General features: G+C 42.5%; 1 protein-coding gene across 2 annotated transcripts in view; it reads right to left on the minus strand.

The window, feature by feature from the left end:
* Positions 1-7,259: 7,259 nt before the first annotated feature.
* MMP14 (matrix metallopeptidase 14) overlaps positions 7,260-22,613 on the minus strand; it is a 37,961-nt gene continuing 22,607 nt past the window's right edge. For both annotated transcript variants that reach the window (XM_066603968.1, XM_066603967.1), the window contains 9 exons: positions 14,000-14,148; positions 13,011-13,133; positions 12,618-12,925; positions 12,257-12,424; positions 11,835-12,001; positions 11,582-11,720; positions 11,276-11,426; positions 11,068-11,183; positions 7,260-9,932 (listed from right to left, as the gene is read on the minus strand). In XM_066603968.1, coding sequence (XP_066460065.1) covers positions 9,613-9,932; positions 11,068-11,183; positions 11,276-11,426; positions 11,582-11,720; positions 11,835-12,001; positions 12,257-12,424; positions 12,618-12,925; positions 13,011-13,133; positions 14,000-14,148 — 1,641 coding nt within the window. In that variant the 3' untranslated portion in view covers positions 7,260-9,612. The remainder of the gene's footprint in view (positions 9,933-11,067; positions 11,184-11,275; positions 11,427-11,581; positions 11,721-11,834; positions 12,002-12,256; positions 12,425-12,617; positions 12,926-13,010; positions 13,134-13,999; positions 14,149-22,613) is intronic.

Below are 22,613 nucleotides of genomic sequence, written 5' to 3' on the forward strand. Positions count from 1 at the left end.
GTGGCAATGCCAAATATGCTTATTTTTTTTAAATACCGTATATTCCAGCGTATAAGATGACCTTTTAACCCCGAAAAATCTGCTCTGCAGTTGAGGATCGTCTTATACGCCGGCTATACAAAAAAAAAAAAATGTGTCCAAAAAACCCCCCAAAACAATACTTACCTCCCCCGGCGTTCTGCGGCACTGCTGCAGGCTGTCGCTCCTTGTCCCTGACAGAGCACTGCTTTCTGGATGCTGGGCTTGAAATCCCCGCCTCCAGAAAGCTAATCCTGTGATTGGCTAACACATGCGGCGTCAGCCAATCACAGCCATTCAATGTTGAATGGCTGTGATTGGCTAACTGGAGGCGAGGATTTCAAGCCCCGCATCCAGAAAGCAATGCTCTGTCGGGGACAAGGAGGGAGCGACAGCCTGCAGCAGCGCCGCAGAACGCTGGGGGAGGTGAGTACTAATTTTTTTTTTACACCGTATTCCAGGCGTATAAGGCGACAGTTGGGGGGTTGTCTTATACGCCCCGTCTTATACGCCAGAATATACGGTATTAATATGACAAAACATTAAACTTTTACTTCCTTTCATTTTTTTCGATAATTAAACCTTTTTTAAACTTATTTTGACTTTTTTTTTTGCCCCCATAGGGGAATTGAATTTGTCAGTGATTGATCACTCATACAGCTTAATGTCATACTACAGTAGGCCCCCAGCTGCCATAGCAACCAAACGGCACTCTGCAATGTCATTGTGGGGGAAGGTGTTTATGACCCCCCGAACAATGATCGGGGCATTTAAATGCCATTGTCAAAATTGACAGCAGCACTTAGAGAGTTGCCCCTGACTATAGTAGGTCATGAGCAGCTGTGAACATTTCGTGAATTTTTATGAAGGATTCAGCAACTAGCGCTGCAATATAGGAGCGTCTGTAGCTGGTGCCTCATTACAGAGCCCCTTCCCCGCCCTCTCTCCGCCCCTCGCCACTATTTGCAATGGGAGGTGGGACGGGGCGAAGCTAAGCAGCGGGAATTGGCTCCGCCCCCGTCCCACCTCCTTCCATTGCAAATAGTGGCAGAGAGGGCCTGGGAGCTCAGTTCCTGCTCCTGGCTCTTCCATCCTCCTCCCTCTGCAGACAAGGATACCGTATATCGGCTTGGCGTGAAAACCCAGCGATATACGGTCATCTGAATAAGCCCTTAGTGAATGGAGTTTGTTAAAAGGCAATGTCCTTCTGTACATTACTGTTGAATTTTGGCTCGCAATTTGCAGCTGAATTTCTGCAGGAATTCCACTGTGTGTGAACTAACCCTTTAAAGCGGAACCCATTGACTACCCCTTATAGACTGCAGCTCCGTCCCTGGTTACTGCCTGGTTACTTCTACAAGCCAACTAACATATATTACACTCCTCCTCTTACCCATTTCACTGAACTTTAATAGAGGTTGTTCCACAAAATGAAGTTCTCCCCTTTACCCAATACCTGATTTGTAGAGGTCCTAACCCCCGCCAATAACGAGAATGGGGGTCCCAAGCGCTTTAACTTGCCTATCTTTGGCAGTCCCATTTAACTAAATGAAGCAGCAGTGCACATGTGACCACCGCTATATTCATTTAGGGAATTGGGGACCTTTGATCCTCTGTTCTCATGGTCAGTGGAGATCCCAGCAGACCCTCACCAATCCCACAGTTATTGCCTATCCTGCGCATAGGGTATAAGTTAATTTCGTAAAGACTAGCCCTTTAAACTGCTTGCTTTAAACAGGGCAGAGGCTGCTGTAATTACCAAGCTCCCTCTACAGACAGATTGTAATTATCTAATCTATCTGCACAAAGGAAATAACGACCTGCAGTAATTCAAGACACCTCCTATTGTGGAACCTGTAAGTGAATGTAACAAGAAAACTACATAGAGCAATTTTATAATTCTACATTAGAAACCTTCATTTACACACTGAGGCGCAGGCCTGACATTGTGGAGGGATTTCTGCTCTAGTGGAAGATTGGGAGCAATTCTTTTAAATACAAAAATATTGTCTTTTTGCAGTTGCAAATTGTCGTCTTCAACTGTAATTTTGTCAACATGTTCAATCAATAACAAAGTGGTTGTTTAGCATCATTTGTTAAAGCTGGCCATACATCCAAGATATCGATTGGCTGCAACACAAATGTCTGTGGGATTGTTTGTACGAACAATTCCACCCGCAGCAGTAAAGCCATTCCAACAAAAACACATTTTACCATCCCTGCCTGCTCTCATCTGATTGTCTGTCACATTCAGGAGGTCCCTTCTGTATGTTGCAGTCACTTCCATGCAGAGCACCCTCCTGTCTGATACTTAACAGGCACCATCTTGATGCTGAGATTTTTGCTTTCACATCAATTCCATAATCTATCAGCACAGCAATACATGAGCAGTTAGAGACAGTACTATCTATGTTGTAGGGCAAACTCTGCCATTACATTCTGTGTTCACCTAAATAAGCTACAGACCATAAGTATACAGTCAGAAGGATAAGCTGTGATCTCCTCTATTATAACGGTATGACATGAGCTTTGTGAACATTATCAGTAACTGTTATAGGAGTGTCTGTGTCCCACTCTAAAGAGTGTGTGTGTGGTACAGTCTATGTAATATCATCACACGGGTGTCATATTGAGTAGCTGACTATTTTGGGAATACATACACCCGAGTAAATCTGAGCTGATCAGAATTGAGAGCACATGGCCACCTGAAGAGAAGACAGAAAGAAATAACTAACCAAGATGATACTATCTGACTTTTATACACTTGGTGTACCGGAATATGGTACCAATAAAAACTACAGGTTGTCTCGTAAAAAATAAAGCCTTGTAAAGCTCTGTCCATTAAAAAAATAAAAATGTTATGGGTCTTGTATTGTGGCAGCAGAGGAACAATAAAAATTTTTAAAAATGTTTGTAGTGTGCAAAATTTGTAACACATAAAAAGATCCAGAAGATAACCTCATCATGTTTGTTTATTGCACAATGTACACCATAAAAACAAAACCCACAAAACAATTGTGAAATTTAGGGGGGGGGGGGGTTAAGCCCACCCCAAAAAAATTTAATAAAAATTATACAATACATGGAACCGAAAGTGGCGCTATTAAAACAATACAACTTTGGCTATGTTGTTCTGCAAAAAAACAAGCCCTCATATGGCTACATCAACAAAAAAAAGTTATGGCTTTTTTTGATACAACGAGGAAAAAAAACTAAGAAAATCACAAGGTCATTAAGGGGCAAAATAGGGCCCGTTGTTGCGACGGTTTTGGGATTGCTGCCAGGCTGATAGTCTGGTGCAGTTTTGGTGGTTCTCCATCTTCTGGCCCCGGTGGGTGTGGTATTAGGAGAGACATGCTTAAACTGCTCCTGTGAGTAATTGTCACAGCTAATCTGGCTGATGCTGGACAGAATTGCCATTGAATCTTCAGTCTAGCTTTGACGGTGGCCTCTCTCAGAACTCTCTACTGGATTGTTCATTTGCCTGCTGCATCTAAAGCTAAGTTTGTGTTTCTTTTCTATTGTATTTCTTATGTTTCCACTGGCTCCCGTAGGCTTAACTAAGGACTGAGGTATGAGTTCAGGTACGTCCTTGTCAGGGTAAATTGCCTGTGCTTAGGCAGGTCCACGTCCCTGAGGTTATTTAGATAGGAAAATAGTTCCCATGTTTTTTGGTTAATTTTTGTGTTGACACAGCTTGTGGATGTATTCTGCGACATCTGCAGGTTACAGATCCAGCACGTCCCATCACAAAAGGATTCAAAAGCTAATTTAGAAGTTCCAACGAATAGGTGGTCACAACAAAGCAAAATGTGCACTTCTTATTAATGAAGGATTAAAATAATGTAAGAGTTTATTCTCTTGTGTTATATTATTTGGAAAGGTTTAGGCAAACAAGGGCAATAAGGTGTTAGCCATATCTCCTTGTCTGCAAGTCCCAGCCACTTTTCTGTGACAAATACATATATTTATCCTTGATATTTTGTAGTACTTTATAAAGGGTCTGTATCACCAAAATTTATTTTATTAATTAAAAACAAGATAGAGAAACATTTTCCATTTTTCTAATCTGTTTTTATTCTGATTGTAGAATTTTTTATTCTGCTGTCTATACATGACTATGGGAGCAGCCATCTTGTCTGAACTACATTTAACAGCATTTAGAGAATTAAAAAATATGCTTTACAGCAGCTTCATGGGCCATTCACACAATGGACAGGAGGAGACCCATTGACTTGTATGGGAGACTGTTCTAGGCCTGCTTTGTGACTTGTGCACAGGTCATTTTGCAGGGAGCGGGAGTAGATACTCAAAGCTTATTGCCTATTGTGAATAGGTAATTCAGTTGTGTCTAGAGATGAGCGAGCACCCTCGGTTAAGGCAGTTACTCGAGCGAGCATCACTCTTCTCGAGTAACTGCATACTGGTCCGAGTATGCCCGCTACCCCGCACATTTGCTCGGACGGGTATGCAGTTGCTCGAGAAGAGCGATGCTCGCTCGAGTAACTGCCTTAACCGAGCATGGAGACGTAACAGTTTCCCTTTAAGGCTGTATTCATATGGATGAATGCAAGTTTGGTCAATCAAAAACTCACCATTCTCAATGCGATTTTCAGGCTATTTTTGCACTCTTTTCATGGACATTTTTCTCTTCACTTCTTGGTTCTTTTTTTTCATGTGGCTCACCATAGTTATATGCAACTCACACCCATAAAAAATAAGAATCGCACAAAAATAGGACATATGATTTCATAAACTCAGACTAGTAGTCCAAGTGAAAAATTGCATGTGTGAATTAACCCAATCAAATCAATGGGTTCTTTTCCCGTGCGAGTTCTGCTCGTCTGAATCAGATGGAACTCGCATGGGAAAATTTGTCCGTGTGAAAACACGCCCTGAATGTTCAAGCAATGTGCTCAAAAATAAAGTGGTGATAGTGGCGGTTCAAAATCTGGACCCTCTACTGATCTTGATGGTGAAGTTTAAAATAAGATGTTTGGACAGTGCCTTTAAAGGAGTTGCCCTGGTCTGAACTACAACCTCAGTTCCAAAAAAGTTGGGATGCTGTGTAAAATGTAAATAAATGTTATTAAAAAACAATGCAATGATTTGGAGATCTCGTATAACCATATTTTATTCACAATAGAACATGTATCTGAAGATGAAAGTGAGATATTTTTCCATTTAATTTAAAAAAATTAAATACTTTAGAAGTTGATGGAAACAGCGCATTTCAGAAATGCTGGGACGGGGTTAACAAAAGGCTGGAAAAGTAAGTGGTACTAATGAAAAACAGCTGGAGGGTCAATTTTCTACAAAGTCACATTGTACACAGACTGTTTATAAAAAGAGCAAGTTAGAGAGGCAGAGTCTCTCAGAAGCAAAGATGGTCAGAGGTTCACCTATCTTGCTAAAAATTGTGGAACAAAAAATGTTCCTCAACATAAAATAGCAAAAACTTTGAATATTCCACCATATAATATCATCAAAAGATTCAGAGAATCTGGAGAAATTAATGTGCACAAGGGACAAGGCCGATAGTTAGTATTGGATGCTTGAGATCTATGGGCTATCAGGCCTCACTGCATTAAAACAGGCATGATTCTGTAATGCAAATCACTACATGGGCTCAAGAGTACTTCCAGAAATCATTGTGTGTGAACACAGTTCACCATACAATCCACAAATGCAAGTTAAAGCTGTATCATGCAAACAAGAAGCCATATATCAACACCATCCTGAAATGCCAACGTCTTCTCTGGGCCAAAACTCATTTAAAAAGGACTGAGGCAAAATGGAAAACTGTTCTGTGGTCAAATGAATCATAATTTGAATTTTTTGGGGGGAAACTACAGACGCCGTGCCCTGCAGACTCAAGAGGACAGGGACCATCCGGCTTGTTATCAGCACACAGTTCAAAAGTCTGTATCTCTGATGGTATGGGGTTGCATTAGTGCCTATGGCATGGGCAGCTTACACATCTTAAAAGCACTATCAATCAGTATATAGAGGTTTTAGAACAATATATGCCCCCCCTCCAGATGTCTCTTTCATGGAAGACCTGGTATATTTCAGCAAGACAAAGCTAAACCACATACTGCATCCATCGCAACAGCATGGCTTCACAGAAGAAGAGTCCGGGTGCTGAACCGGCCGCCTGCAGGCCAGACCTTTCACCAATAAAAAACATTTGGTACATTATGAAAGGAAAAATCCAGCAAAGAAGACCCAGAACTGATTAGCATCTGGAATCCTACATCAGACAAGAATGGGGCAACATTCTTCTTCGAAAACTCCAGCAATTGGTCTCCTGACTTCCTAGATATCTACAGACTATTGTAAAAAGAAGAGGGGATGCTACACAATGGTAGACAGAGTAGACAGGGGCTCCACAATGGTAGACAGAGTAGACAGGGGCTCCACAATGGTAGACAGAGTAGACAGGGGCTCCACAATGGTAGACAGAGTAGACAGGTAGATAGGGGCTCCACAATGGTAGACAGGTAGACAGGGGCTCCACAATGGTAGACAGAGTAGACAGGTAGACAGGGGCTACACAATGATAGACAGAGTAGACAGGTAGACAGGGGCTACACAATGGTAGACACGGCCCTGACTCAACATTTGTGAGATGTGTTGCTACCAACAATTTCTGAATGAGCAAATTATTAAAAGTGAAATGGAAAAATGTCTCCCTCCCACCTTCTGATATGTTCTATGTTCTACTGTGAATAAATTATGGTTATATCAGATTTGCAAATCATTGCATTCTTTTTTTCTTTTCATTTTACACAGTGTCCCAACTGACCTATCCTTAGTAGTTCATTGATTTGGGACCCCCAATAATCAGTTATTATCTGGCCCGCTATTAGTTTGTACTGAGCCCAAAGCTGACAGCTCTGTCCACATTTTGCAGTCTGGGTTGGTAATGCATTGAATTTAATGGAAGCTGTGCCTGCATTACCAAACTAGGCCACTGCGAAGTCTGCGGAGCTGTCAGCTTCTAACCCAGCTTCTGATACCAACTGATCCCTGGGGATCCCTGAACGTTGGACCCCTGCCCATTAATGCTAATGATCTGTCCTGATGATAGGTCATCAATAATTCAGATCCAGACAACCTCTTTAAGTTGGTATACAATGATAATTTGTTGAAAGCTGTAGAGAGGCAGTGTGTCACTGTATAGCATCACTGCTTGCTTGTAATAGTAGGAAACCTGCAAAATCAATACACACAGAAGAAAGAATACACTTTTTTTGTATTTTTATATTTCTAGTGTTACAAAAACCATTGGTTCATGACAAATAGCTTTTAGGTGATTTTATAAAAGACGGTAAAAAACATAAAAAACACAAACTTTGTCCACATAAAACAAGCTTTAATTTGACCAATAGGTGGGCCCCCAATCCCCTCCATAAATTAGGGTAAACCATGGAATGATACGCATTTCAGCACCACACAGGACCGAAACTGAGGTTACTCAATGATATAAGGCACTTGGAGTTAGGTTCGAAAGAGCTTACGCTTCTCTCCAACCCCCAAATACTGTGCAAGCTCGGACCCCCATCCACTATGCTTGAGGGGAGGAGGGGTGAAGGAGTCAGCTAACTCATTGCAGGAGGGATCAGTGGAGCATAATCTAGACAAGATCTGTATTGATCCACTGACCCCTCTGGCAGTGGACAGGTGGGAAATGCAAAGCGGCCTGACCTGCAGGAGCTGCCTCATTATCAAATAATAATATAATAATCAAAATATAAACCAAAGATACAGAGAAAGACAGGAAACAAGCAAATGTGATCCCCCACCCCCCTGACCGTACCATGTGATCTGTCCTCCTTAACCTCACCCTGTCAGAAGCCCCCACCCTGCAAAGCTCTGATTAACCCCTTCTCTGCCTAAGACACTTGCAGAGCAATGGTTTTCTCCACTTCCAGCTACAGGGGTACTAGGAACCATGATTAACCACATCACAGACCTACAAGCAGGCATTAACCCCCTTCTAAGACAGAGACATGGGAAACAGCCCAAAATCTGTCTCTGCCAGATACCTGCAAATAATCTTTCAGAGCAGTGATTACCCCATCCATCACAGAAAACCAGCATAACGCTATGTCTGCCAGAACCTGTAAAACAGTAACCAATATCTGGTACAGATACCAGCAGATAACCCTGAGAGTTAAATCTTTCAGTATAATATTCAATAGAATAGGGAGGGGGGGTGACGGAGGACAGAGAAGGCGGTATAGAAAAACAATGACCCACATTTACTAACGCTAATACTTAGGCAACGTAAACTTAGACTAGGCAGTCACTAGTGGTGCATGCTGCGTGATAGATCTGGCGCATCTTGCATGAAATTAGACATTATCTACTACTAATTCCAACTCTTGGTTGACTTACTTTAGGCCATTCATTTGCTCTTTAAAACCAGCGCATGCCAGTAATAAATTTAGCAAAAATTATGTCTTCATCGCCATGCACACTTTCAAGCGGAAAAAAAAAGGGCGAGCGTTTCACACTGTTGTATTTTGGGCACAAATCATTAATAAATCCCCAAAAATTTTGCACCAGAATTTTGGCTCAAAGTGCACCAGAAAACAGGCGCAACGATCTTAGTAAATGTGGGCCATTGTATGGGTTTACAGAGATACAGGGCACTTTCCAGGGCAGTTTGGGAGCTTACTGATACTGACCTTACACGTGTCCCTTCTTTTGTCTTCAGAGATTCCTGCTCTGCACAACTTGCTAAACTATCTCCACTTTCTCTAGGTCACATATCATAGACAGTACTTTATATTCAACAAGACTAAAAATCAAGATCCTCATCACACACAGTTTGTTACATTTTCTTTTATGGAAATACTTTGGTCCCAAATGAAACTAATAGTTTGTCGTGACTAAAGTCTGTTAAGAGATCGATAGGTCACAACACAGCTGTGACAATATTAGTGAAGACTCAAGGAAATCGTCTTCTTATTTACTTTTAATGTCCATCTTGTGGATATTCATAAATCTAATTGTGCTATTGGCATTATGACACAGAAGCCACAACCTCTTGGCATGTAGACATAAGCTCACATGGTCAGACAGGTTGCTCTCCCCCCCCACTCGCATTGTACTTTCCTGTACCCATCCAAAAACAAGGCAGCGGTTTATGAATATTCTCACTTGTTAGATAGACGTATGCATCTATGATGGGGTGCTGGTGGTGTTTGGAAAAGTAAAAAAAAACACAGTCTGTCAGAAACATGGAGTTGTATGTGCGTTTTCTGACCTTAGGAGGGTATCCATCTCTGCTCTGAATTTTGCAAGTGGTGGCTGTACTGAGAGCATTGCCTGACCAATAGCCAATCAAATTTAATACATGAACCCCTGCAATAACCGTTATGGATGACATAGTTCCAATCTGGCAGTGAAGGGGTTAAACATAGCAATATCCAACCGCATAAAAGCGGCAAAGTTGGTGTAAACTGGTACTCTCCCTTCCTCCCTTCCCTGGAAATTGCTCCCCATGATATCTGTGTGTGAGGGATGTGTGGGAGGAGGGCAGGAGAAATTGTGATGGGGGGCAGGGTCCAGATCCATGAGGTCTCACACTTTGTCCAGTAATGAACGCTGCCAATATAAAAGCCTCTTGGGGGTGCCATACTGTCTGAAGATGAAGACAGCTAGTCCAAGGAACAAGACACAAAGCAAGAGGAGGACAGGAACTACAACAGCTGCGGTGCTCACTCCTCCATTGGCTTCATCTATTTCAATGATCACCACTTCTTCATCGGTGTCTTCAGGTTGGCGGGCAGTGCTGCAGCCCATCCAGTCCTGCAGGACAGACTTTGGAAATCCTGCTTCTGTCTTTAGTTGCTGGTTGTTAAATTTCCAATACTTGTTACCTTTATAGAAATATGCAAAAGCTGAAAAACAAGAAAAAATAGAAAACTTTAAGTAAGGCAAGAAGAATAAGGTGAAAGAAGAAAAATAAATTCAATAAGGTCCAGCATAAGATGCAAATGTTAACGTTTTTTTTAATGTAAGAATATCTGTATTGACTCAAGTACAAAACAAATGCTTGAAATTGTCCAAGCATTAAAGTGCCCTCTGTCATCTCAACTTTTGTCAGGGCTCAAACCAGCAACCTCCTGCACTCCAGTCGGCAGCTCTCTCCACTAGGACATCCATGACTTGGACAGTTCCTTTGCTGAAATCTAGCCTTGTTCTATATTCCTGCTAGTTTAGTCCCTGCCTCCCTGTTCTGGCCCCACCCTGCCGCTAATTGGGACTTCCTATAAAAGCCTGGCCGTGACACTCCTTCCCTGTGTGATTATTGTGCTCCAAGCCTTGATCAGCTCCATTATTGCCTGCTCCTCTACTATTTTACTGAGACCTTCTGATACCAACCTCTGGCTACCCTTCTGACTACGCTGTCCATCTCCTTCATTTGTACCATGACACTGAGACCTCCCATTGCTGACTCCTGGCTCCTCCTTGACTACTCTTCAGACCTACGGCTACTACACCTGAGGCTCCAACCCAGTGAATGAGATCGCTACAACTTTTATCTTTACCATAGGAAGATCAATATTCTACAGATGGCACCAGATGCAGCTGAACAGCTGATTATTTGCGCCAATAAAGAAATAGATTTATGTATAACATATATGGCTCAGCAAATAATTATAGGGTTTTTCTTAACCTGGAACATCGACAAGTGTCTATTGTTCTGTATAATCAGGTATGGGAGAGATGGCCACACTTGTATACACACTCTTCATTTTAAACTATGAGAGGTATGTAGGGCTATCTCTCCTCCCAGATTGATGATACAGAATGGGGACACAGAATTTGCTTTTGACCTAATGCGTATAAGAGCATCCAAACATTCCCCCAATGACAAGAAGAATCGCCCTATTAGATTTCAAAGGGCCTGCTTCTAAATTCCCTGGGAGGTATAATTTATCTTCCTGTCCCTCTTAAAATAAACTTACATACGCAGCCAATACAAACATGGACCAATTATTTGCTTTTCATTTCAGGTTTTGTCTTCCCTACCTCCATCACTACCCATGAATGCCCCTCGAACGGAGTCAGGGATTCCTTCCCACACTTTGACAGGTTTAGGATAATCCGCGTCTACTTCTCTGAACTCTTCATTAAACCTGTAATACCTGAATTAAACGATGGAAAGAGAGAGAATGTAGTTGAAGGCAATATAGATGAGTTTCAAAGATTTAGGAGATTTGTCTACATCATCATTTACTTGTTTCCTCTGAATAGGTAGGTCTTTCCAGTGGGCATCCAGTAGAGTGCAGCATCAATTCTATCAGTTGGTACTCCTCTACCCATCTCCTTCAATGACTTGGGATATCCAGGTTCAAGGATGGCTTCATCAAACACCCAATGCTTGTCCCCTGCGTAGATATAAATATCCCCAAAGTTTTGAAATAGTTTCTAAATAGTTTATCTAGATTAGACTATTGCAATTTTAAAAAAAAAGAACAATAAACTATAAATTCCAGTATGTAATGTATAATGCAAGGAAGAAAGTTAGCTTTTAAGTAATTACCCTTGAAGAAGACAAATTTTCCATCTTTTCTTTCATAGGCTGAGTTTATAGAACTTGGAAGTCCAAGCCAGAACTGTCCAATAGGTAGTGGGTACCCGTCCATTACACGATTATTCCGTACACGCCAGAACCAGCGCTCCTACAATGAAATAACTTAGTAAGCAAGAAAGAAAGACAACTTATTGACTGTAGAGTTGGACACATAGAGAGTGATGGACTATACAGACATGGATACATCTACTACCAAACTAACCTTAAAGACAAACATCTCTCCTCTCAAAACAGCAATGGTGTCAAAATTGCCTTGACAAATATCTGGTCCATAAGGCACATTGGGATCATTAGGATTGTAAGGTTCGCGTGGAGTCGGTTTTGGTCCCCGGGTAGGATGAGGTCCATGTGTTGGTATTTCTCCATTACCTAGAAAAGGTTTTAAATATAAACTGGGGAACGTTGTAAAGAATTATACTACAAATGCATTAGTGCAAGTTAACTTTTAAAACAGTGCCTAATATACAGTAAGGGTTTGGTATTCACGAACAACAAGATGTCTTCTCTGTCATGTGGCGTTATACTCGATTGAAACTTTAGCCTAAAATGTCTAAACCTTCCTGCTTTTGCGTAGGCTTCTATATTCATCAACCAGGCTTTCATACTTTTCCCCCAGACTCTTACCACTTCCATAGAGCTGCTGGATACCTCTGCGGTCATCATCTGGTAGCTGAAAGTTCTGAGTGTCCATCCACTGATAGAACGGGGCCATAATGGCTGAAGGATCATTGGAATGTTCTAGACCCAATGCATGGCCTAGTTCATGGACAGCCACAAGAAACAAGTCATTCCCTATCAGAAAAAGAAACAGAAAGCTTTCTTTAATTCTTGGCTTCATTAAATGATTTCTAATGTCTTCTTCTTTCTTCTACAGTTTTTTTGCTGATCTATATCTTATAGTTTCTTCACAGACAAGTTCTCTGTGAAGATTAATTAAATGTTTCCATCTAAAGACTTTGCTACAATTCATGGTCCTTCTTCTTACCATCTAGATCATCATTCCTGGATGTCCAAGGTTCCGCAGAATCAAAGTGAGTATCTCCACCAATGCCTGGCCCAGGAAAGTACGCATGTGCCAAAAAACCACCTTCCCCATCAAAAGGGGTGCTATCCCCATGGAACCCCTCAGCAAAGAAAAGCATTATGTCAGCATGCTTGACATGACCATCCTTTATGTCCACATATCGAACCTCACGGAAACGCAGTGGGGTTACACTCTGCCATACTGCAAAAGCTCTCCGGATAGCTTCATATGTCTCATATTCACCCACTTTTGGAGTATAGTTCTGTATGCTAGGAAAAAAAGAGTTGTACATTGTTAAAATCTAGGACAGCCCCTAATACTAAATATATACAGCAGAATTTTTTTGTTACATACCAGAAAGTGATGTCCTGGTGCTGCCATTTCAGACCCTGAATGGCGTATCTTTTTCGCCTTACATTTGCTTTAATTTCAGTACCAAATTTATCTGGCACACCGCAGCGTGGCCTCTTCATTGCCCTGTAAATGAAATCCTAATTAGTAAATTGCTGTGAGAATATGCTTTTGCACAAAGGGTACGAGTTCTATTTGCAGAGATCCAGCTGCTGTAGCGAGTCTTACAGGCAATGATCCTGGGAAAAAGTATACAAATTGGCTCTTCTCCAGAAGGAAGAAAACTGTTTTTCTAGCTACAGCCACATTGAGGTTCTGTGTATACTTAGGGTGTGTTCACACATAGCTGATTTGGCGCAGACTGTGTCACAGATCTGCATCAGATTTTACCCTTTCAATTGAATTTAAATTGAAGGGGTGAAATCTGCTGCAGATCTGCACCAAAATCTGTGGCAAATCAGTATGTGTGAACGCACCCTTAGAGAAGTAACAGGTACAAATGGTCACCCTATGGATGTCCTACTCAGTCACAATCAGTAGAAAGAAAGTTCAAGAGACAGTAAGGCTATAATAATGTCTGATAAATAAAGGTCAGTGAGAATAATCCACGACACCATCATTGGAATTTTCATTTATTTCCTTTGTTCCCTGGGTCACCGCCCTAAACTGCTTTTCGCTCTACCACTACCCTTCTTCTCCAACACTCTCCATCTCTCTTTTGCCTTGTCTTCCTTCTTTAGTAGCTGTATCATAATAATTTCTATTGTCCACTCATCTCCAAGGCCCTGATAACCGACCAGGCAAGTGTCCTCAGCTTGCCTGCTACTTAGTATACATCCCATGTTGGTGAAACAAAGTAGGCCATATGGTTTTTTTTTCCACATTCCCTATGATAATACTGCACAAAAACAATAGTTGTAGCCATGAGTGTTGTATACTCAGTTGTACAACACAGAGACCCTTTAAAACTCAAATATTATTAGTTTCAATACCTTTCTGTTTCACTGTCCAACTTTCCGGATACGGTCAGCCCATAGAACCTCTGCATAGCAGCAATAGCTTCACTCATAGACTGTGGAGAGCGCAATGTGTGAGTACGAAGGTCTCCTGGAGGCAGATATCCATATTGTTGTAGCCAGGCCTGAAGGCAGAGAAGAACGTAAGGAAGGTTAGCCTAATTTATTCTACAATCCCAATTCCTAAAATGTTGGGACACAGTGGAAAATGTAGATAAATGTAAATAAAGAAAGAATGTAATGATTTGGAAATCTTATCTAACCATATCACATTCATAATAGAACATAGAACACACATCAGAAGGTGAAAGTGAAACATTTTTCCATTTTATTAAAAAAACTGATTTAGAAATTGATGGCAGTAACACATCTCAAAAAATTTGGCCAGGGTCATGTCTACCATTGTGTATCATTCCCTCTGTCAACGTCTGGGATGTGTGGAGACTAGAGATGAGCGAACCTACTCGTTTCGAGTAATTACTCGATCGAGTACCGCGATTTTCGAGTACTTCAGTACTCGGGTGAAAAGATTCGGGGGGCGGCGTGGCGGCGCGGGGGGTAGCAGCGGGGAACAGGGGGGAGCCCTCTCTCTCTCCCTCTCCCCCCACTCCCTGCTGCAACCCCCCACTTACCCACGGCGCCCCCCGAATCTTTTCGCCCGAGTACAGAAGTACTCGAAAATCGCGGTACTAGGGCGAAAAAGGGGCGTGGCCGAGTAGGTTCACTCATCTCTAGTGGAGACTAATTGCGGGAGTTTTGGGAGAGGAATGTTGTCCCATTCTTGTCTGATGTAGGATTCTAGCTGCTCAACAGTCTTGGGTCGTCTTTGCCGGATTTTGCGTTTCAAATGTTTTCTATTGGTAAAAGGTCTGGCCTGCAGGCGGCTGTTTCAGCACCCGGACTCTTCTTCTATGAAGCCATGCTGTTGCGATGGATGCAGTATGTGGTTTAGCATTGTGTTGCTGAATTATGAAGGTCTTCTATGAAAGAGATGTCTGGATGGGAACACATGTTGTTCTAAACCCTCTATATACTACTCAGCATTGGTAGGGCCTTTCAAGATGTATAAGCTGCCCATGCCATAGGCACTAATGTAACCCCATACAAGGAAAACTTTGAACTGTGTGCTGATAACAAGCTTTTGATGATATTATGTACTGTAAATGGTGGGATATTCACAGTGTTTGCAATTGTATGTTGAGGAACATTTTTCTGTAATTGATCCACAATTCTGCAGACACAGTTTTTCACAGATTGGTGAACCTCTGACCATCTTTGCTTCTGAGAGACTCTGCCTCTCTAACATGCTCTTTTTACACAGTCAAAATTGACCCTCCAGCTGGTTTTCATTAGTACCACTTACTTTTCCAGCCTTTTGCTAACCCTGTCCCAACGTTTTTGGGATTGTGTTGCTGCCATCAATTTCTAAGTGAGGTAATTTTTTGTAAAAAAAATGGAAAATGTCTCACTTTCAACTATGATATGTGTTCTATTGTGAATAAATTATGGTTATATGAGATTTTCAAAACATTGCATTCTTTCTTTTTAGCCATTATTGACATTTTGCACAGCGTCTCAACTTTTTTAGAATTGTGGTTACAAAGAATACTAATAAATATTGAACAAAGCAATTAGTACAAAGACAGACCAGGAAGGAAATTAGATGTTTTTAGCACTGTAGCATTATTAGAGAACCTACTCGGCCACGCCCCTTTTTCGCCCGAGTACCGCGATTTTCGAGTACTTCTGTACTCGGGCGAAAAGATTCAGGGGGCGCCGTGGGTGAGTGGGGGGTTGCAGCAGGAAGTGGGGGGGAGAGGGAGAGAGAGGGCTCCCCCCTGTTCCCCGCTGCTACCCCCCGCTCCGCCACGCCTCCCCCCGCCCCCCCCCCCCGAATCTTTTCATCCGAGTACGGAAGTACTCGAAAATCGCGGTGCTCAATCGAGTAATTACTCGAAACGAGTATATTCGCTCATCTCTATTAGGGATCTCTTGTCAAAAGTTAAAGGGTCATGCTGACAAAAACGTGTTTTTCCACCCTCCACCCCTCATTTGATTGCCTGGAGAACTCCTATATATATTGCAGTCACTTCCATGCAGTGCAGGTTCCTACATGATACCTATTAGACATCATCTTTTACTATTCTGTGTTATCAATCCCATGAGGCATCAGCACAGCATCACATGGCCATGTGTAAACTGTACCGTCTCTGCCTGCTGGGAAGACATTGCCATGAGTGTCTATCTAAATAAATTGCAGACCATAAGTATATGGTCAGGAGGCTGAAGTATCATCTGCTTCATTAAAACGGTGTGACAGGAGCTATGTGAGATCCTCATCAATAACTGTGATAGGATTGCCGCTATCCTCTTCTAAATATCTTGTGTGGTATGGTCCACAGATTATGCTGACTGGAAAACTGACTAATTTGAGAGCACATAAACCCAAGTAAATCTGAGCTGATCACAATGAGAACGCATGATCACCTGAGGAAAAGGACTGCAGAAGTTTGAGATAGAAAGAAATAGCTAACCAAGGTAATCCTATTTGATTTATATACACCTCGGGACTAGTTACATAATGAATGAGTAAAAATTTTTACCGGCGTGGCCCTTTAAACTTGCTGTAAGTTGTTTGTTGGCAAGTCCAGCCAATTTCGATAAAATGTGCTCATTCTATTATCTGCAGCTCACTATAAGTGATACATTTTTTAATAATCTCTAATTTATGAATGCTAATTTAGTGCCCACATATTCTGCTATTTTGCACACAGAGTGTAATCACGCACACCCAGAGTCGTAACTTGAAGCTTCTGGGCCCCCATGCAAAATCTGTAATGGGGCCCCCAACTATAATGCTTTACTCATAGTACTGGGCTCCATATATGGGGAAGAGAGGCCTTGTGGGCCCCTCAAGGCTCCTGGGCCCGGGTGCAACCGCATCCCCTGCACCCTCTATAGTTACGCCAGTGCGCACACCAGTCCTGACACCCAAGTGCTATAGTTCATAGTTGGAGGTACACATACAGAGACATATATCCCATTGTTGGAGGGCTTTTCAGAAGAAAAACCTTTAAAGAATAATGATTAGGGTTCGGCCATGCTGATCTGAATAATAATAACCATAATCTTTACTTCTGTAGAGCCAACAAACTCTGCAGCACTTAACAAATCAGAGGGTCCATGAACAGAAAGTAGTCAGACATTACATACAATAAACATATGGCATATCTGGTCGAAATATCATAAAAGTCTTTTCTGGGAAAAATCCTTTAAAGTATAGATGGATGAGCTGTGCCACGTATGCATTTCCATTATTAAAGGGTTTTTCCTCTCCGAGACATCTCTTTGACCCTAGAGAAATGCATAATTCCATCAAGGTTTGTAACCCTTTAAATGACCTGCCTCCGACCATATAACAGAGGTCAGATTGTAGAATGAGACATAGAGTGATTTCAAGGAGGCATGGAAATCTAAACCTATGTCGAATATACATTTAGAGCACCGGCAGGGCAGGAGTTAAGCATTTCCGAAGTGATTCATCCATCAAAGAGAAGGAGATACATTAGAGAGTGCTGGGGGATGTTCAGCAGGAATAATGTATTTATCTCCCCGGAGACTTTATAAAATGGACACAGCTTCAAAGTGTGTGGGGGCAGGGAGGGGTATGGTGCTGGGGGCAGGAACACAGGCACAGGAAACCCTTCACATATAGGAAGGGGGAGGAAGAAATGGCGAGAAGGGAGAGGAGTTAGAAGAACCAACTACCAAACAGGCTTACATGATCAATTAGGAAATCTGGACATTTAAGTTAAATTAAACTTTACGCAATCAGAGCGAACACAAAAATAACCCTTAGATCGAACTGTAGACTCATCCAAAAACATTCCTTGTATAACATAGTAACATAGTATGTAAGGCCGAATGAGGACCATGTCCATCTAGTCCAGCCTATTTAACAGGGTGCTTTCACATCGGGGTTAAGCTTTCCTACTCCGTTCGTGGAGCAAGAAAGGGGAATTCCCACGGCCGAATAGACCCGTCCCTGGACAGAACTGAACTACGCGGGATGGACCCCATCGACTATAATGGGGTCCGTCCGCTTTCCACCCAGCTTATGGTTGGAAGAAAAAGCGCCGCATGCTTTTCCTTCCGGTATTTTCAGCCGGATCTATGATGGAACCTCCGGTTGAAGGTTCAGACGCAAGATGTGTAACCGGCCTAAGGCATGCAATACAACCACACAGTCAAGTGCTTATTACGTCTTCCCAGTTATTAGAGACCGGTAAATTAGGTATGTAGGGGTACAAATAGACATTACATAACTGTTGCCCCATATTACAGGGTGGGCCACAGAAAAGTAGCCTGGCACCACGCTTTTATGGCTAAGAGTGCGATGACACATTCAGGAAATGCAGTAAAACACCTGGTTAGGCCGTTTTCACACGGCCGAGAAAATCGAGCAAATCTCGCACAAATATGAATATGAACCCCATTCTCATACACACAAGCGGTTTTTTTCTTCCCGCATCGCACCGTGACACGTCCTATCTTTGGGCGTGCCCTCGCATTGCATTGCCCATTGTTTTCAAAGGGGATGGTGGCAGCATCGCACCACGTGCTAGGTGCATGCGGTACAAAGTCTCTCCATTGAAAACAATAGGAGAAACTCCGTGATCCTACGTCGCGGCTGTTAGCCACTGCAGAGGATCGCTACTTCCCCGAAGTGATGTGAGGTGGTTTTGAGATAAAAACAATGCGCATCCGCAGGAAAATTGCATATTGGCGAGCACGATATCAAGCTAGGATTCACAGCCTGATATCACAATGTTAAAATCGCATCACTCAAAATTCACAAGTTTGTGCTTTTGCGATTTTTGTGCGATGCGATTATAACATTAGAAAGTCCCATTGAAAAAAAGGCAGCGATATTGTCACATAAAAAAAATCCTAGTGTGTAGAAGCCCTAAGGCTGGCTCCATATTGGCGAGAAAATCGCGCAATTTTCGCCTGCTGTGATAGTCAGCAAAAAAGCAGAATATGAAACCAATGATTTACAATGGTTTCCTTCCCATCTGTGACGGTTTCACTGATTTGATGTTGAGGGGATCAAAAAATCGTGGTGTGCTCTATCTTTCTGCGACATGCGATTTTTTTTTATCTCCCATGTATTCCCATGAAGGCTTCTTTTTATCACATATCTATGCTACAAACGCGCGTTGCGATGCGATTTTAACATTACAAAGTCCCATTGACTTACGTGATAGAAAATCGCGCAAATTTGTTGCATGATTTTATCGCTGGTGGCAGCGATGCAAGATTATGCTCCAAGAAAAGCATCGCTGACGCTCATAAATTGGAATGAATAAAGATGTGCTTTTGCCGCGATTTTCTCATGGCAAAATCGCAATCGCCCGCATGGAGTCAGCCTGAGGCCCAATGCCCACTGCCATATTTGCATTGTGGGATCCGGAGCGAGCGTTCGCCTCCAGATCCCGCAGCAAATACTCTCCATAGGACATGCTATGGAAAACACTTTCCATGCCCACGAGTGGATACCAACCGTGGTTTTCCACGTGCAGGGGAAAATCTCAGCATGTCCTATTCTAGTGCAAGCCTCGCACAGACGGCTTCCATTGCAGACAGTGGAAGCCGTCCTACAGCGAGTCGAAGCGGATCCATTTCATCGCCGCCACGACTCTCTGCACTGTGCATGTGCCACGGAGCAGAAATAAGACTTCAAGACAGGTACGCGGGGGTCAATGCCGCTGCACAGGGTCTGATTTCGCTGCAAGATTTCACAGTCGGAATCCGACCCGGTCGTCTGCATTCTGCCTCAGGGTTACAGTACAGTTACCGCAGCATTGTTTTCCTGCACATGTGAACCGAATTTGCTTTATTGCCATGTACTTTAACAGTAAATGTTTCTGCTGCAGTTTTCCTGCACATGTGAACACTCCGTAAAGCGCATCCAATCAGCCAGGGAATTCCCTTTTCCTGCTCCTATAAAGCAGCCAGAACTCTGATTATTCCGATTGCCAGACTTGAAGTCGGGAAATAATTTTTTCCCCTAAAATGAGGACTTGTTACCACATGTTCCTACGTACGTGTACAAAAAGCAGCAACACTTTGATGCAAAAGATAACATTTTGTGAATTTCTGAAAGCTAATCCGCTCCACGCCACTTTCCAGAGAGACCATGGCCAATGTGCGCCGACATATTGACTTATAGCTTATGCCAGAGGCTGGTGTAAATTATAGCAGAAATCTACTGCAGCTCACGGCTGGCACAGATTTCTGCGTTGGCACATGGAGGTGCCAAGAGGCGCCTCCTCATATATTTAGTGCATCACACGCTGGCAGGAATAATATAAGACCAGTGTTTCAAACGCCGGTCTTAAAGGGGTTTTCCAAGCTATTAATTTTATATAGTTTTGGGCTACCATTGCCCAAAACTATATAAAATCAACATACAAACTGTGGCGCCAGACCGCTGTTTTGGCGGTCTGGTGCCAAGGCATCTGATAGGTGACATCACCCAACCAGAAGGCCTGGTGACATTAGGTAAACCTGTCATATGGCCTTCTAATGTAGAAGCCCAGAAGCAGATTTAGGGGACGTTATTGATGACGTCCCTGTCTAGCCTCCTATTGGCTGCAGTGGTCACGTGGGTAAATAACCTACGTGACCGCTGCAGCACTTGTTGCGGGGGGAGCATCGCGCATCGGGAAGTAATTTATTTTTATTATATATAATGTGTTCCCCCACTGCCAAGAGCGGTTAGAGGTACTCGAAAACCCCTTTAATAACTCTCCCCTTATCTTTATTCACTAGGGATGAGGGAGATGAGTCACTGCTTCTGGCAGCAGATTATCTCCCGGCAGAACAAAGGATTGGACATGTTGAAATAGTGCAGTTAAATAGTGTTTATAATGATCTGCAGAACATGTTACTGCAGTAGAAATAATATAAATACCAGGAATACTTTCCTTTTACTAACTCACCTTTGCCAGATAACATAACATACCGTAATATAGCACTATAACACAGAAAAAAGGCTGAAAAGTAACAATTTGTCTGCCCATAAAGGTGGCCCTGTAGAATAGGGGCTGCCAACCATCTGAATTGTATGGGGCTGTTCTTCAGATCTCAGGGAAAATGCCCGAGATGATCCTTCGGGGCGGCTGAAAGGATCAGCAAGTAATTCCCATTGTTTTTAATGGAATTCTGTATCACCCGCCGTGCGATGTGTTTTCCAGACCCATTTAATACAATGGGCGATGAGTTCCAGGGGAACACCCAAAAAAAGGACATGTATATGACCCCATTCAAAAGAATTCATATTTGATCGATTTTCACGGCCATGGATTCATTACAAAAGTAATCCCGGTTTACTGTTACTTTCATAACTATCGTGGTTCCTATAAAAAGAGGATCCAGTGTGAACATAGCCATAAACTGGGCCCATGCTTGCATTATTTGTGCATTATAGCTATATGGATTGGTAAACTGACGATAATTACCATCAGCTCCATTATTTTGATCAACATAAACCGCTGACATTAATGATGGGAATCAAAACTGCTCATGATGAGAACTGATCTCATGCACTGTTCACATTCGCATTCAGGGTTTCCATATTCTTGGTTTACCATGAAAGCAGGCAGTCGGAATCTGTGTTGGGAATGGATCTGTCCTGTGCCAAAACCGATCAGCAGCAGACAGTCCCCATTGATTATAATGGGGAGCGTCTGGCTTCCATCATGCCCTCCGGCCTTTACCCCGTCTGGGTTTTAGGAGTGGTTCTGCACTAGAGACTCTGGAACAGATAAGAACAGAGCCTAAACTAATATAAGCACTTCGGCTATTTCTTCTTCATCATAACATCATGTTTTTGTTGCTCTTGGATGACTAAAATAGTCCAGTATGCTGCACTATTCATCCCAGCAAAAGAATGAGAAAGGCGGCCCAATATCACGTTTGGCAATGTGCGATTTTCATAGCGATGCAAAGTGTTTTTGATTAAAAAACCACATTGCTTCTGTGAAATTGCTATCCTCACTCACATGATAGGATCGCAAGTGTTTCCCATCGACTTCAATGGGAAACATCACACTCGCATGCACATCGCCCGGCATCTGAGTGTCTTTTAACGTCCCATTAAAAATAATGGATGAGGCATTCCGAGAACGCCCAAAGGTAAAACGTGCTGCGACTGCGAAGTGTTCCGAGAGAACGCCCAATGATAGAACATGCTACAATTTTTTTCCTCGCAATGATGCGAGAATATAGTTTATGTGAATAAGCCCTCAGTCCATGGTATCCGGTAAGCTTCCCCATGCCAAAAATGTCAGGCAGAGGACTATACGCTAATTATAAACCAGTGGATTTGACTGCATATCCCATCTTTTGCCCAGCCATGTCTAGCACTGGAACGACTTCCAACATTTCCAAAAGTGAAGTAAACTGACACTTAGTGTAAAAAGATCTCATTTGCGCCTTAATCCCAATTATACACATAGACATTAAAACACCTAAGCAGACATCCAGACATAAACTTAGTTTATTATGGACATCCACAAGCAGCCAC

Source organism: Eleutherodactylus coqui, chromosome 5, assembly GCF_035609145.1.
Source record: "Eleutherodactylus coqui strain aEleCoq1 chromosome 5, aEleCoq1.hap1, whole genome shotgun sequence".
NCBI classification, from domain to species: Eukaryota; Metazoa; Chordata; class Amphibia; order Anura; family Eleutherodactylidae; genus Eleutherodactylus; species Eleutherodactylus coqui.